The following is a 12,561-nucleotide window of genomic DNA, read 5'->3' on the forward strand; positions in this document are numbered from 1 at the left end:
ATGTGCCCTACCCACAGCAGTTGCCTTCCATCCTTCAAGATACAGAGACTGAGTGCATCACTTGGGTCTTCCACAGGTCTGCTAAGGGAGCCATAGGTAACCAAGCTGCTGCCTTCTTCCATTCTGTGAGAAGCAACTGGCGCCAACAGATTACATACTCTGTTGCACAACAGGAACAGTCCTGTTCTCCACTTGGTTTGTAACAGGCATAAGGAGATAAGGGATTGCTTGAGCTATGTTCTATCATCTCAAGCAGGCAGAGGGAACAGGAAGTGGCCAGGCAGCCTGCAAGTGGACTGCTCTGTCATATATGATTATATTACAATACATGCTAAGTACGGGTTATAGAAGGCTAGCTTAAATACCTTTCACCCCTCAGAATGTCCCTGGTTTTGTGGTTTCAGGCCACAAAATAAGTTGCCTTCATACACTGGCAAAATGCAACATATGCTGCCTACTGGCATATAAAATCTAGTAACATGTTTAACTCAGAAAGTGGCCAGTAGAGTACAGAAAATATAAACAACTGAGAAGAAGAATGCATGTGGAAGTCATTACGATGAACTTAAGAGTGAATTGTATGAAAGATGCACTCGTACCATTTGAATATCACCAAATATATTTTACATAAAATATGCCATTTATAACTTAGGTGAAAGGCAATAGTTCACCAAAAGAATAATGAAGGTGATCACTATAGCTTAGAACCAATATTTCTGAAGTTTTGTGTTTGGTTTTTTTTTAAAAAAAAAAAAAACAGTTATAATATCCCATTCCTTTTTTACTCATCTCACTAATCAGTTACAAAATGAAATGTGATAGACTGTAATTCGCTATAATAACCTATTATAATAGGATGATTCAGTGAAAAACGTAGCATCTCTTTCTACAGCAAGAGTTATGGTCACTGAATTATAAATACTACAGGCTACAGTTAATAACTAACAGAATAATAATAATAATGAAAAAAACCCTGTTAAATGCAATTGCTCACACTACTGTTCCTCTTAGCATGCCTCCTCTTAGCAAATGTTCAGGATATGCATGTCTGAACCTGGATGGAACACCACGATAACAAGGACTTCTAAGACTACTTAAGAGACTATAAATATTTAATTAATACAAGACTCTTGCCATTAGAACAAATGCTAATATAATTATACATTCAAAAGTGGAAAAATGAAAACAAGGTAAAACTAAATTTAACAGGAACAAGAACTGAAGCACATGCAAATTAACTACAGCACTACAAACCGATTGCTAATACTCCACAGCAAGTTTTCTCACTTAAATTTAATCTTAAGATCAACTATGCAGTCTAAATAGGAGGCTAGCACACCTGTGAATCATTTGAGTACAAAATAATAAAATTAATAATGAGACTGAACAATAAAGTTCATAGCAGATCACTGAAGGGAATTCCTACAGTGTATGTTTAAACATAAAGCAAAACTAACAAACCAAGAACCTTATCAAAATTGCAGAAGTTTTTATGTGGTATCGCCTCTGTTCTCATAAAGGAACTTATTTTTAGCTGTAGAAAAGCCATATCTGACAATCACAGATGTATCAGAAGGAAATTCAAAGGTCTCAAGCTCTGCAGAACCAGACAGAATTTGACTGACCTGTGATTATACCTTCCCTGTGGAGGAAAGTAATTGTCCTGTGTACACTTCTGAGTCATTTACATAAAATAACATTTCAGGAAAGAGAGTCAGTTTTTCCCAACTGATTCTCAGAATGCATCAGCTGTAAATTATTTCTATACAATACATCACCAGACTAGACAACTGAGATGTGGTCATTTGGTCACCCACATGAGGACAGACATGGTTACGGCACTGTTACATGTGGGCTTCAGGAACAGAAGCCAGCTTTGCGGTAGCTCTTTGAGCTGAAGAACAGTTAAACGTAACAAGTGAAAATAACAAATTTTCATGCATAAAATAGCAACTCTCTCCCATTTCCCTCCCCCAGCTTCTAGAAAGTGGGCAGTCCTAAAGAGAACAAAAGTAACAATTCCTCCACCCCCCAAAAAAGAACCATATAAAGGACTGTAAGGTGTTTCTGTGCCACACCTACGTGACCAAAGGACTGTTACAATCCCTCTTCCACACTATCTCATTCTTTTAATTTCTCTAATGGAGCTGCATCCTGACTAATTTCAAAGTCCTTTTTTTGCACAGATTAACATCATCTTGACTGAACTTTAAATGCCTATCTGGTTTTTGACCCTGTAAAAGAAAAGTGCACATTCTGAAAACTGGTCTAACTATACTTTCCAGATTCAAGTATCATCCTTTTCAGTGCAACAGTGGAGATAAAATAGAAGTAAGACAGAAAAATTTCCTCTCTGCAAAGGAAGGCACCTGCAGCTTGTGTAGGTAAGCTTAAAACTACTACTTCTTTGTTTCACCTGACAAATTTGGGCATTGATACAAAAATGATTATTAGACTTTTAAATAACTTAATTAAAAAAATACAAAAAAAAGAATTTAACTCAATTGTAATGGAAGAATTTACTGTACTTGGTTCAACAATCCATACGAGACTTTGTGTACACTAAAATGCAACAGCTATAAAAGTTGATTTGTAAGTTGTTACGCATGGTCTACAGCATAATTTTTAAATATGACTTTTACAACTTTGTGCTATCTTATCAACCTTGTGTCTGGGCTTTTCACTGTAGCACTACACAGAATTCTCTCTGATATCCAAGTTCATTTGGTTACAGCTATTTAAAAAAAACCCTTATCAGTCTAAGTCTGAAATATTTTAATTTTCTCAATATGAGTTTGTATGGAACAAAAGCTAACTATGATGCACTTCACTGAAATAGTATCTGTATGACAATAAAACCTTTCTTCAGTACAGGCCAGTAAGATGAAATGCCAGTTTTTATGCGTAGTCATTGTATAGAGCTTTGATATCTTATTTTTAGTTGGAAACTAGGAAAAGATGGAAAACTGAAGGTGGAAAAAATAAATATATTGCCGTTTTCAACAACCATTTTGTATGTTCAAAAATACAAACTGAATTATTTATGCAAAATGCATGTGCAAGATTAGAGCTCTGAATAAAGTAACATTAGATACAGACATCAGCAAAAAATAGATGCATCTAGCCAGATTCCTGCATCATGCACTGTTTAATTTGTACTTAAGTGGAGATACTGGATACTCCTCTGCATTTTGGCAGTTAAAGTAATTCTTTGCACTTATTTTGCCTATTTAACTTAAAATAGCCTAGAAGTGGCTTCCAAAGTAGGTTACAGATGTTTCATAAGATGCTTCATAAGAGAAATAAACTAAGAACACACAAGTTATTATTACAGCCTAGCTTGAACCTTCTGTTTCCTCATTTGTTTTGTTAGATCCTATGCATGTCAAATCTATGGGGTTTAACATCAGCCAGCTTTTCCTCACAAAATCCCAGTGGAAGAGAACACCCAAAAAGTAACCTTATGCAAACTCAAGATGGTAGCCCCAGAGGACAAACAGTGGTTAATAACACTGAAAAGCGGGGGGGGGGGGGGGGGCTTTTGGGAGGAAGAACAGTTAAAATAAGGGAAATGAATAAAAGAGATGTTAGATGCACATTACAGAAGACTAATTCTTTTAATTCTGTTTCAGCTCTGATCATCCATTCAAGAAAAAACAGCATAAATGAGAAATTCAACATGTCTTCTTCAGCCATCACTAGCTACTACTGTAGCTCTACCAGTCATCTACTCTTGCCTATTTCCTGCTGGAAGTTTGGGAAATATTCTTGCTGCTTGGATATTTTCAAGGCAAGCACACACAAAAAGAACACAATACATTTACCTGGCAAACCTCATCACTGCAAATTTACTTATATGTAGCACAATGCCATTTCTGGCTGCCTATTTTGCAAGAGGGTACCAATGGACTTATGACTGTGTAGCATGCAGAATAGCAAATCACCTTGGGACTCTTATTATGCATGTCAGTATGTATGTTACGATTATAATTTTATGTTCAATTGCTCTAAGTCAGTATGCAACACTGAAGAAAAACAGTGATGTACAATACTCTCAAGCAGTTAATGAAAACTTCTACAGATGTGTACTTGCAAGGTTTCGTCAGCCAAAATTTGCTAAATATTTGTGCATCATTATATGGCTTATTGTGCTCTGCATAACAGTAATAGCTATAATACATAATGTCCAGGCAAGGACTAAGGAAGAATTTCACAGATGCTACAACATCAGGGTAGAAGCTGGTGAATTCGCTGCAATGATTGCAGCTTTTCTTGCCACTTCATGGTTTTTTGTATCTTTTATGACAGTGGTGTTGTCATACTATTCTCTTACCAGACATCTGAATAAAATACAGAAAAATACATGTATTGGAGAAAAACATCTAATTTACAGTACAGTGAAAAGAAACATTTTTGTCATCCAGATGATACTAACTGTCTGCTTTCTTCCGTATCACATTTTTAGGCCAATTTTTTATGTACTGCTTACAAATAATGACTGCCCAAGGTTAAACTATTTAGTGGAAATTAAGAATTTCCTTACTTGTCTTGCTGCTGCTAAGAGTAGTTTAGATCCAGTTATAACCCTTCTGTTAGATAAAACGTTTAAGAAAAGTCTCTATGGCCTGTTTACAAAAGCCACACCACAAATGTAAAACTGGTGTTTTCACTGAAGAGACTCTCGAAATGTGAGGGAATACGGAAAGGTTTCATTAGCATATAAGTAACAGTAAACTCATTTTAACTACCTATAACCAGACTTTGGTATGAAATGGTAAATATTTAAATAAAATTACAACATATTACATGTATTTTTTCCGAATGATTTTGCTTGCTATATCAACATTAGCCATAATAAATCCCATGCGTATATCCAAGTAATTTATACAGTGAACTGTGTAAACACCTTTATCCATGCAAAAAAGACAATGCAAAAGACATTTTATGTTTGACCTATGGACAGTGGAAGGCAGAAACTAGGCTGAAGTTGCTGACCCAGTGCTTTTTTATTATCAATAAAAGAGTCCCAGGATTTGGACACAGGTTTCCTTTACAAAAAAAGGGTGAACAAAACGCAGATGTTTTCTCTGCAATTACTGAATCACATATTACAGGCCTAAAGAAGCAGGGACAGAAAGCTACGAAATACATTCAAGATTAACACTTATTTTTTGTTCATGGGTATTTAGATAGAAGGTTGATTCCTTTTTTTTTTTTTAATGGGGAATTTCAATAATCCTAGTTTAATCTTGTGAGGTCAATTCTACAGTTTAATTAGGAAGGCATAAATGCTTTTCTTTACAGGTATCCAAAATATATTCAATGATAAACATTTAATGATTATTAACAGTATGAGAGCAGTGCAAAATAGGAGATTTTGCGGTTGGGTTCTAACTGTAGAAGTTAGAATGTTATGATGACTTAAGTGGAGATTTCAGTTACGCAGAATCATTTCTGTAGAAGATATTTAAGAATACATAATGGTCTTTTCCCTTGTACAATCTTTGCAACTGAGATCAAGAGTTCACTGAATGGAAAAGTGTTATGAAATATTAGATATTCTGAGAAATCCTACCACTCACCCAAAACTTCAAAATAGCAATGAGCAATTCTGTCTTCCTATCCCCACTACTGAGTTCCATGACACGTACATTAAACCACCCAAGTGTCAGGAAACACAAAATATGAGTTCTTCTCTAGGGGGGACCCCAGGACTTCATATCATCTGACAGCTGCTTTGTATTTTGCAGAAGTTAAAAAAAGTTGCAAATGAAAAAGACAGAAAATCACAGGAACGTAGTCCTTCATTTAATACAGTGTTACCCATAACAGCATTTAGAGATTCCATGTTTCATAGGATACCCACGTGGTGTTTACTGCGTGACTTAACGGAAAAAACAGAGGTGGGGAGCTTCAGGGTCTAGACTGAATGAGGAAGTGCTCCTCAGAAAAACATGGCCAGATAGGACACCTTAATTCTACCTCTGCCATTGGTTTCACAGCCTTAATAACATTTTAACAATTTAATTTGTCACGAAATCCTCACGCAGCAGTTGCTGTTGGATCTCAATGACAGCTTCTAGAAAATACAGAAAAAGCACCAGTGGTTACTGACTGTTCTCAGAGAGCATAAAATAGGTTCCATACCAAAGTGAAAAGAGTAGAATGAAAGAAAAATGCAACAGATTTCTTGGTTTGTATATTCAAAGATTGGTCTTAAACAACAGCTTATATTCTGGTTATTTTTTATGTAGTTATATAAACACTTACATAAACACACACAAACACACATGTACAAGCCCTACTCAGTTTCTAGATACACCTGAAAGCAGAAGTATAAGAATATTGAACTCTACTGGCAAAATCTGAAGTGCCTAACTGCAAGTAGTTTAGGCAATGAATGACAGAAGTGGTAACTGACTGTGCTGTCAGAATTCATATGGTTAATTAAAGTTCTGTATAGTGCAGAAATTAACATGCAAATCTACCCACAAATCAAGTCAGATCACCCGGACCAACTGAGATTTGTGAATGCCACACAGCACAGTGTGTAACACTCAGTCCTACTCTCTGGAAAAAGAATCTGTGTATTTTCCCCCCCAGCAGTTTTATCTATTTAGATGATCACATGTTGGAAACAAATGTTCCTATCTACTGAGATAAACCTGTAATAAAGATTTTGGATGTCTACAGTTAGCCAACGAGCTTGCCCTGACTCTAGTTGCACACCAATCATCTTACTGATCACAGAAACATATAGAAGCACCCAACTTATATGGATATCATAGAACGAAGTTGGAGCATTTGGACCGAACTAAGGATAAAACCCCTGCAACCGTGACTAAATCACTCTTGTATCTGTTACATTAAAATGTATTTTCCTAAGAGGAGTTCTGCAACTATATAAAATACTACATAAGCATCCCAATATAGGCTAACTGCAGACTGACTGTAAAACCTCTCAATATTTTACTGATGAAAAAAACACATCCGGTTGAAGTTATTGCAAAAATGAACAGGTGAAAAAATCTGCAATAAACACTGAAGAAACACACTTTTTATAGAACACTGTCCTGCTTTATGAGTTATACAATGCTTAAACAGTCTATTTCTTGAGCTGAATCACATTCTGCTCTAAGTAACTAGCACAGAAGTCTTCTACCAAGATCAGTGTCAAGTCTTACTAACAGGTAACTCAGTGGAACTGTCAAAACAAGACAAAGAAACTTTTCTCACATGCTGAGAATACAGCAACTTAAAATACTGATTGCTGACCAAAAGTGATTATCCTAAATGTACAGTGATACTTCAGGTACTCTACACCACATTATCTGCCATAAGGAACAGAAATATTCAAGTTCATCTATTTATAACAAACCCACCACTTTCAGCTTTTAAAATCATAATTATTAGAATAATGCTATAGCCCAGAACTTAAGGAAGTTCAATGACCAGTGGTATCCTTCAATTAAGAGTAGCAAAGGCATACTACCATTATTTATCCTTCTTGAAGAGACTGCAGGTATAGAGCACATTTTGGTTACCTGTTTTCAGTTCCAATAAATCTTGAGGAATGTATAATTGCCTGTAATAAATATGTTGTCATATATAAAGTAACTACTTTCAGCTGTATTTATTTTAAGAGGAAAAAACACTTTAATGCAGATTTAACACAATTTGTTACTTTCTTATTCCTGAAGGTGACATGAGAGAAAACACTATTTTGCAGGACAGAATATATAGCAAAGTGGAAATTTAGAATAAAGATATAAGCAATTTTTCTCCTAATTCTTTCTCCTGTTTCAAAGGTTCTCTCCCACTCATCAGTTTTTAGTGACCATATTAATGAAACACTTTAATTTCTGTCTATTGCTGACAGCTCAAGAGAAAGTGACTTCAGTGACAACTGGTACTCAAAACTCTAGCAAGGATTTTATGGAAAAAGACAAGCATCTCATTTCAGACACATATTACTCCCACTTCCTTTTTTTTTTTTTTCTGTTCTCTCACATAAAGATAATTTTGTGTACAAACTACTGTGTAATAACATTTTATATTGGAAAAGGTCCCACTTCAATGTTGCTACTTTTGGTAGCCATCTTCTGCATATTTCTGACAGGTTCTGAAAGAATAAAAGGAACGGCTGTGTCCTATATTACTAGGATGGCAGAATAGGAATAAATATTGTGGTAAGGGAAAAAGTTCTTGACATTTACATTTCTGATGCACAGCTGTCTTAGTCTTCCACTTTGCTGCATTATTGAATGAACAAAAGATTATGTTAACCAAAGGTAAAGCAAAGGTGCAACAGTCAACAATTATACAGCCTTTAAGCAACGCTGAAGGGGATCAAATGATATAGAGAGGCCCAAGAAGCATCTGGTTTCTCAGAGCAGTGAAGGAAATTAAGAGAACTACAGGCTACCTTGTGAAAGCTTTCATGTTTTGATTCTGTCATCAGAAGTGAACCTGGGGCATACAGGAGTTTATCACAGGCTTCAGTCATAGGGCTCCAGAAGCTTTGGTAGATTTTGCCACAGAATTCAGCTGAAGTTTCTGGCACCAGAATTCAGCAAATTTAAGTATTCCTGTTTAAATCTCCTAATTAGTCAAGAGCTAAGGGAGCACAAAAGTGGCTAAAAGACACCTAATTCTTAAAGAGACTGTAAGATGGAAATTTTCTTGCATGTCAGATAATGCTAAAACATTTTGCAGTTCAAAATAATATTCACAGAAAGCTTAAGAGGGTAAAAAAAAAGTAGTATGACAATATCAACATTACAGATCTGTGTTAACAGGTTGATGAGAAGCTCAATGTGAGCCACGAGTGTGTGCTTGCAGCCCAGAAAGCCAACCATATGCTGGGCTGCATCAAAATGAGTGTGACCAGCAGGTCAAGGGAGGTGATACTGCCCCTCTACTCCATTCTGACGAGACCTCAACTGCAGTACTGCATTCAGTTCCGAGCTCCCAGCATAAGACAGACATGGACCTATTGGAGCAAGGCCAAAAGAGGGCCACAAAGATGATCAGAGGGCTGGAGCACCTCTTCTATGAAGACAGGCTGAGAGAGTTGGGCTTGTTAAGCCTGAAGAAGAGCAGCCTTCCAGTTCCTAAGGAAGGCTTAAAAGAAAGCTGAAGAGGGACTTTTTACAAGGGCATGTAGTGATAGGACAAGGGGGAATGACTTTAGACTGACAGAGGATAGATTTAGATTAGGTATAATTAAGAAATTCTGCACCATGAGAGAGGTGAGGCACTGGAACAGGTTGCCCAAGAAAGTTGTGGATTCCCATTCCTGGAAGTGTTCAAGGCCAGCTTGCATGGGGATTTGGGCAACCCAATCTAGAGGGAGGTGTCCCTTCCCATGGCAGGCAGGTTGAAACTAGGTGATCTTTAAGGCCCCTTCCAATCCAAACCCTTCTATAATTAATTTACTTTCATCCATTCAGGTAATTCAGAAAGTGGTCATTTTGTCTTTCTTTCAAAGCAATGTCTACAGTGACATCTAGAGCTGGGACACTGCAGTTAGCTTAATATGTTCTACACCCAAATCCTATAGTTCTGCACTGCTTTTGCCAAAATGAAACACTGCCGGTTTACACTACTTTAAAGCAATACATGAAAAAAATCTTGCTCACTCATGTACTTAAACAGGTTTATTTTTAAGGATGATATTTAACAAAGCCAGTGATTTCAGAGTTTTAAGAATCTGGATAAACTGCAAAATTACATTCAGTAAAATTGACCTCCCTTAGAGGCCCCTAAAGCTGAAATTTGTTTTTATTCAAGAACACAGTCCAACCAAAACAGGCGCAGCTTTCAGGAAGACACAGCAACATGAAGATGATGTTGATCCTGAAATTCTCATATGGTACCAAAAAAGAACAATTAAAGGAATCTAGAACCTTCAAGACTGAACAAAATGAGACATTCTAACATCAATTAAGAAACTGTCTTTAGAATTTGCTGTAAGAAATTACTTTTAAAATACCAAACTTAGAAAAAGCCAAACAACCTATTACATGGAATAGTTTTCTTGATTTTAGAAAAAAAAGGAAAAAGAGATTGGGAAAGGTCTGTAATGCCATGTACACAAGACCAAAAGACTCCTTAAATTAAATCACCAGTTCAGCGTCCATAGTCTCTTCTGTCACAGATTACCTGTAGAAGTTCAAAGGACAGCTTACACTCTCTCAATCATCTCTATTCACTAAACCCCAAGATTCACTTCTCAAACAGCAGCATCGGAGCTTGTTAGAATTCCTATTAATTCCAAGAGTGCTTGACTCACTTTGGATAAAAGCAAACTCTCACAGAAACAAGTGGGAATAACTATCGGTATTAACAAAGAATATATATATTCAAATTAAAGGGAGTCAAATCGACTTAGGTTAAAACTCCTTATTACTTACATTACTTTGGAATAAGCTAGTTCCATAAATATCCATAGAAATAATACAAAATTCACCAGATCAAAAAGAGTATGTACATACATTGTTCTTAAACACTGTATTTCTCCTCCCAAACTTGTCTGTATTAGAGAAGTTTCATAATAATAACAAATGTTTTAGACTGCTTTAAAAAAGTAGATAATACTACCAAACTTGTAGCATTTAAGCATGTGTGTCTCTCTGAAATCTTAGTCTGGATGAAGACTATCATTATGCTATCAAATGATGCTATTAATCTACCAATGCCAGTTTAATTTATGCAATTAATTTATATACGCATTTTCCTAACAAGAAAATAATTGAAGCAGATTTCATATGAATATTCAAAAACTAGAAATTAAATTGACTCTCAAAGTAAGTTGCAATCAAATGCACATGCAATCTGTGAATAAAGACCTCCTAAATGTTCTATATTGATGGAATTAGAGATGGGCTTTAATCTCACATGACACATTAGAGTAAACACACACGTAACAAACACTGCATCCCTTTCTAGAGCTTTTCCCTTCCTCTAAATTACAGAAATTAAAATTCAGTAGTTTGTACTACTGTGGCAAAGAAAAATGAAAGTATTTAAATCCCTTACCTTCACATCTCTGTGAATTATGTTATTATCATGACAGTAACGTAGAGCTTCCAATATCTGTCTCATATAATGACTGAAAAAACAAAGATATTATACGTGACAAACCTGCAGGAAAAATTACTATACACACATAACAAACTAAGTTTTAGGAGTCTAACTACATAAAGCTAATCAACCAACTTAACCTTAAATATACACAGTTCAGTAGAATGGAGTCTGTGTTTATAACAATAAATATGAATATGTGCTGAAGGAATAAATCCTTGCTCTTGGGAGGTTCCAGCTGGTGATATCGAAGCACCTTTCCCTAGGAACATAATTATGTACTGGATCAAGTTGCCCAGGAAGGCTGTGGAATCTCCATCCTTGGAGGTTTTCTAGATGCCACTGGGCAAAACCTTGAGCCACATGATCCAAATGCATTGTTGACCCTGCCTTGAGCAGGATGTTGAAATAGAGGCCTCTTGATGTCTTTTCCAACCTGGTTTCTGTGATGCTAAAAAATCTAGAGAATCTCATGGGCTTTGAGCTCAATGACCATACCATGAGGACGCTGGGCTTTGTTGTCCTTTTTGTAATTACATAGACTATTTGATTTTAGTTCACCTCGTAAGTGAAGTTGAAGTGACCATAAACATATGATTATACATATATAAAAGATGAGCAAGAGCATCTAGCAAGAGCAGTAAAATTCACACCTGTCAGGCAAGTCACCTAATGCCATTGTCTGAGAGATCCATAAAAGGCAAAGGATTAAGTATTGTATATGAAATACTATTTTATTCAATATCCCCATGCAAATATACAACTAAATGACAAAATGTTCCAGAAATCTACCTTTGTTATGCTAATTATTGCAATAAACATTCAGACTATTGAAACAGGATTCCTTATAGTATTCCAACTTTTAGCTACTACAGGATATTCCATTATTTTCCATTTATGTGTCCTGTGTGATTAATTAAATTTACAATACATACCTGGCTACAGCCTCGCTGTACACAAATCCAGCATCTGCTCTCTTCACAATTTCAAAACACAGATCTGCTCCATCCATACTGCAGGTAAAAAGGGAAAAGTGCTCAAAACAGATAACTACAATCAATTATGTAAAAAGGCTCAAAAAAATCTGTTTACTGCAATTACATAAAATACTCTGGATACATGTTCAATGCATTAATAACTAGAAAAGCATTTAATAGGCAATCTAATACAATATGGCTTGCCACAGGTTAGATGTTTTATGGTCCTCATGTCATAAACCAGTACAATGTGCTGTACTATACAGGGTACGATATAGCAGCAATGGGGTCAGGTTCAATGAGAACAACGTAAGTCTGGATTTAGATAGCTCACTGCGAAAAAACCTTCACGTTAATCTCCCTTTCAGTGCTTCCTCCCAACAATTTATTTCAGTTAGATGGGAAAGCAAACTGAAACCAGAGCTCCACACCAAACGCTGTAGAACATACAAAATGTATGTTTGACTACCAAAAATAAGGAGGTGTCATTCTCATGAAG

At 36.0% G+C, this 12,561-nt stretch overlaps 2 protein-coding genes across 13 annotated transcripts in view; one reads left to right on the plus strand and one right to left on the minus strand.

The window, feature by feature from the left end:
• CASK (calcium/calmodulin dependent serine protein kinase) overlaps positions 1 to 12,561 on the minus strand; it is a 200,331-nt gene that overhangs the window by 100,021 nt on the left and 87,749 nt on the right. For all 11 annotated transcript variants that reach the window (XM_062624824.1, XM_062624830.1, XM_062624828.1 and 8 more), the window contains 2 exons: positions 12,021 to 12,098; positions 11,041 to 11,113 (listed from right to left, as the gene is read on the minus strand). In XM_062624824.1, the coding sequence (XP_062480808.1) occupies positions 11,041 to 11,113; positions 12,021 to 12,098 (151 nt within the window). The remainder of the gene's footprint in view (positions 1 to 11,040; positions 11,114 to 12,020; positions 12,099 to 12,561) is intronic.
• On the plus strand, positions 1,904 to 4,811 carry GPR82 (G protein-coupled receptor 82). Of its 2 annotated transcripts, none has more exons than XM_062624818.1 (2): positions 1,904 to 2,380; positions 3,633 to 4,811. In XM_062624818.1, the coding sequence occupies exon 2, from the start codon at positions 3,666 to 3,668 to the stop codon at positions 4,653 to 4,655; it is 990 nt and encodes a 329-aa protein (XP_062480802.1). In that variant the 5' UTR covers positions 1,904 to 2,380; positions 3,633 to 3,665; the 3' UTR covers positions 4,656 to 4,811. The 2 variants fall into 2 exon arrangements, with proteins under 2 accessions (XP_062480802.1, XP_062480801.1); XM_062624817.1 differs by having other exon boundaries at positions 1,905 to 2,384.

The sequence above is a fragment of the Pezoporus occidentalis genome, unplaced genomic scaffold (assembly GCF_034315485.1).
Source record: "Pezoporus occidentalis ecotype Australia unplaced genomic scaffold, CSIRO_AGI_Poc_V1 ctg272, whole genome shotgun sequence".
Lineage (NCBI taxonomy): Eukaryota > Metazoa > Chordata > Aves > Psittaciformes > Psittacidae > Pezoporus > Pezoporus occidentalis.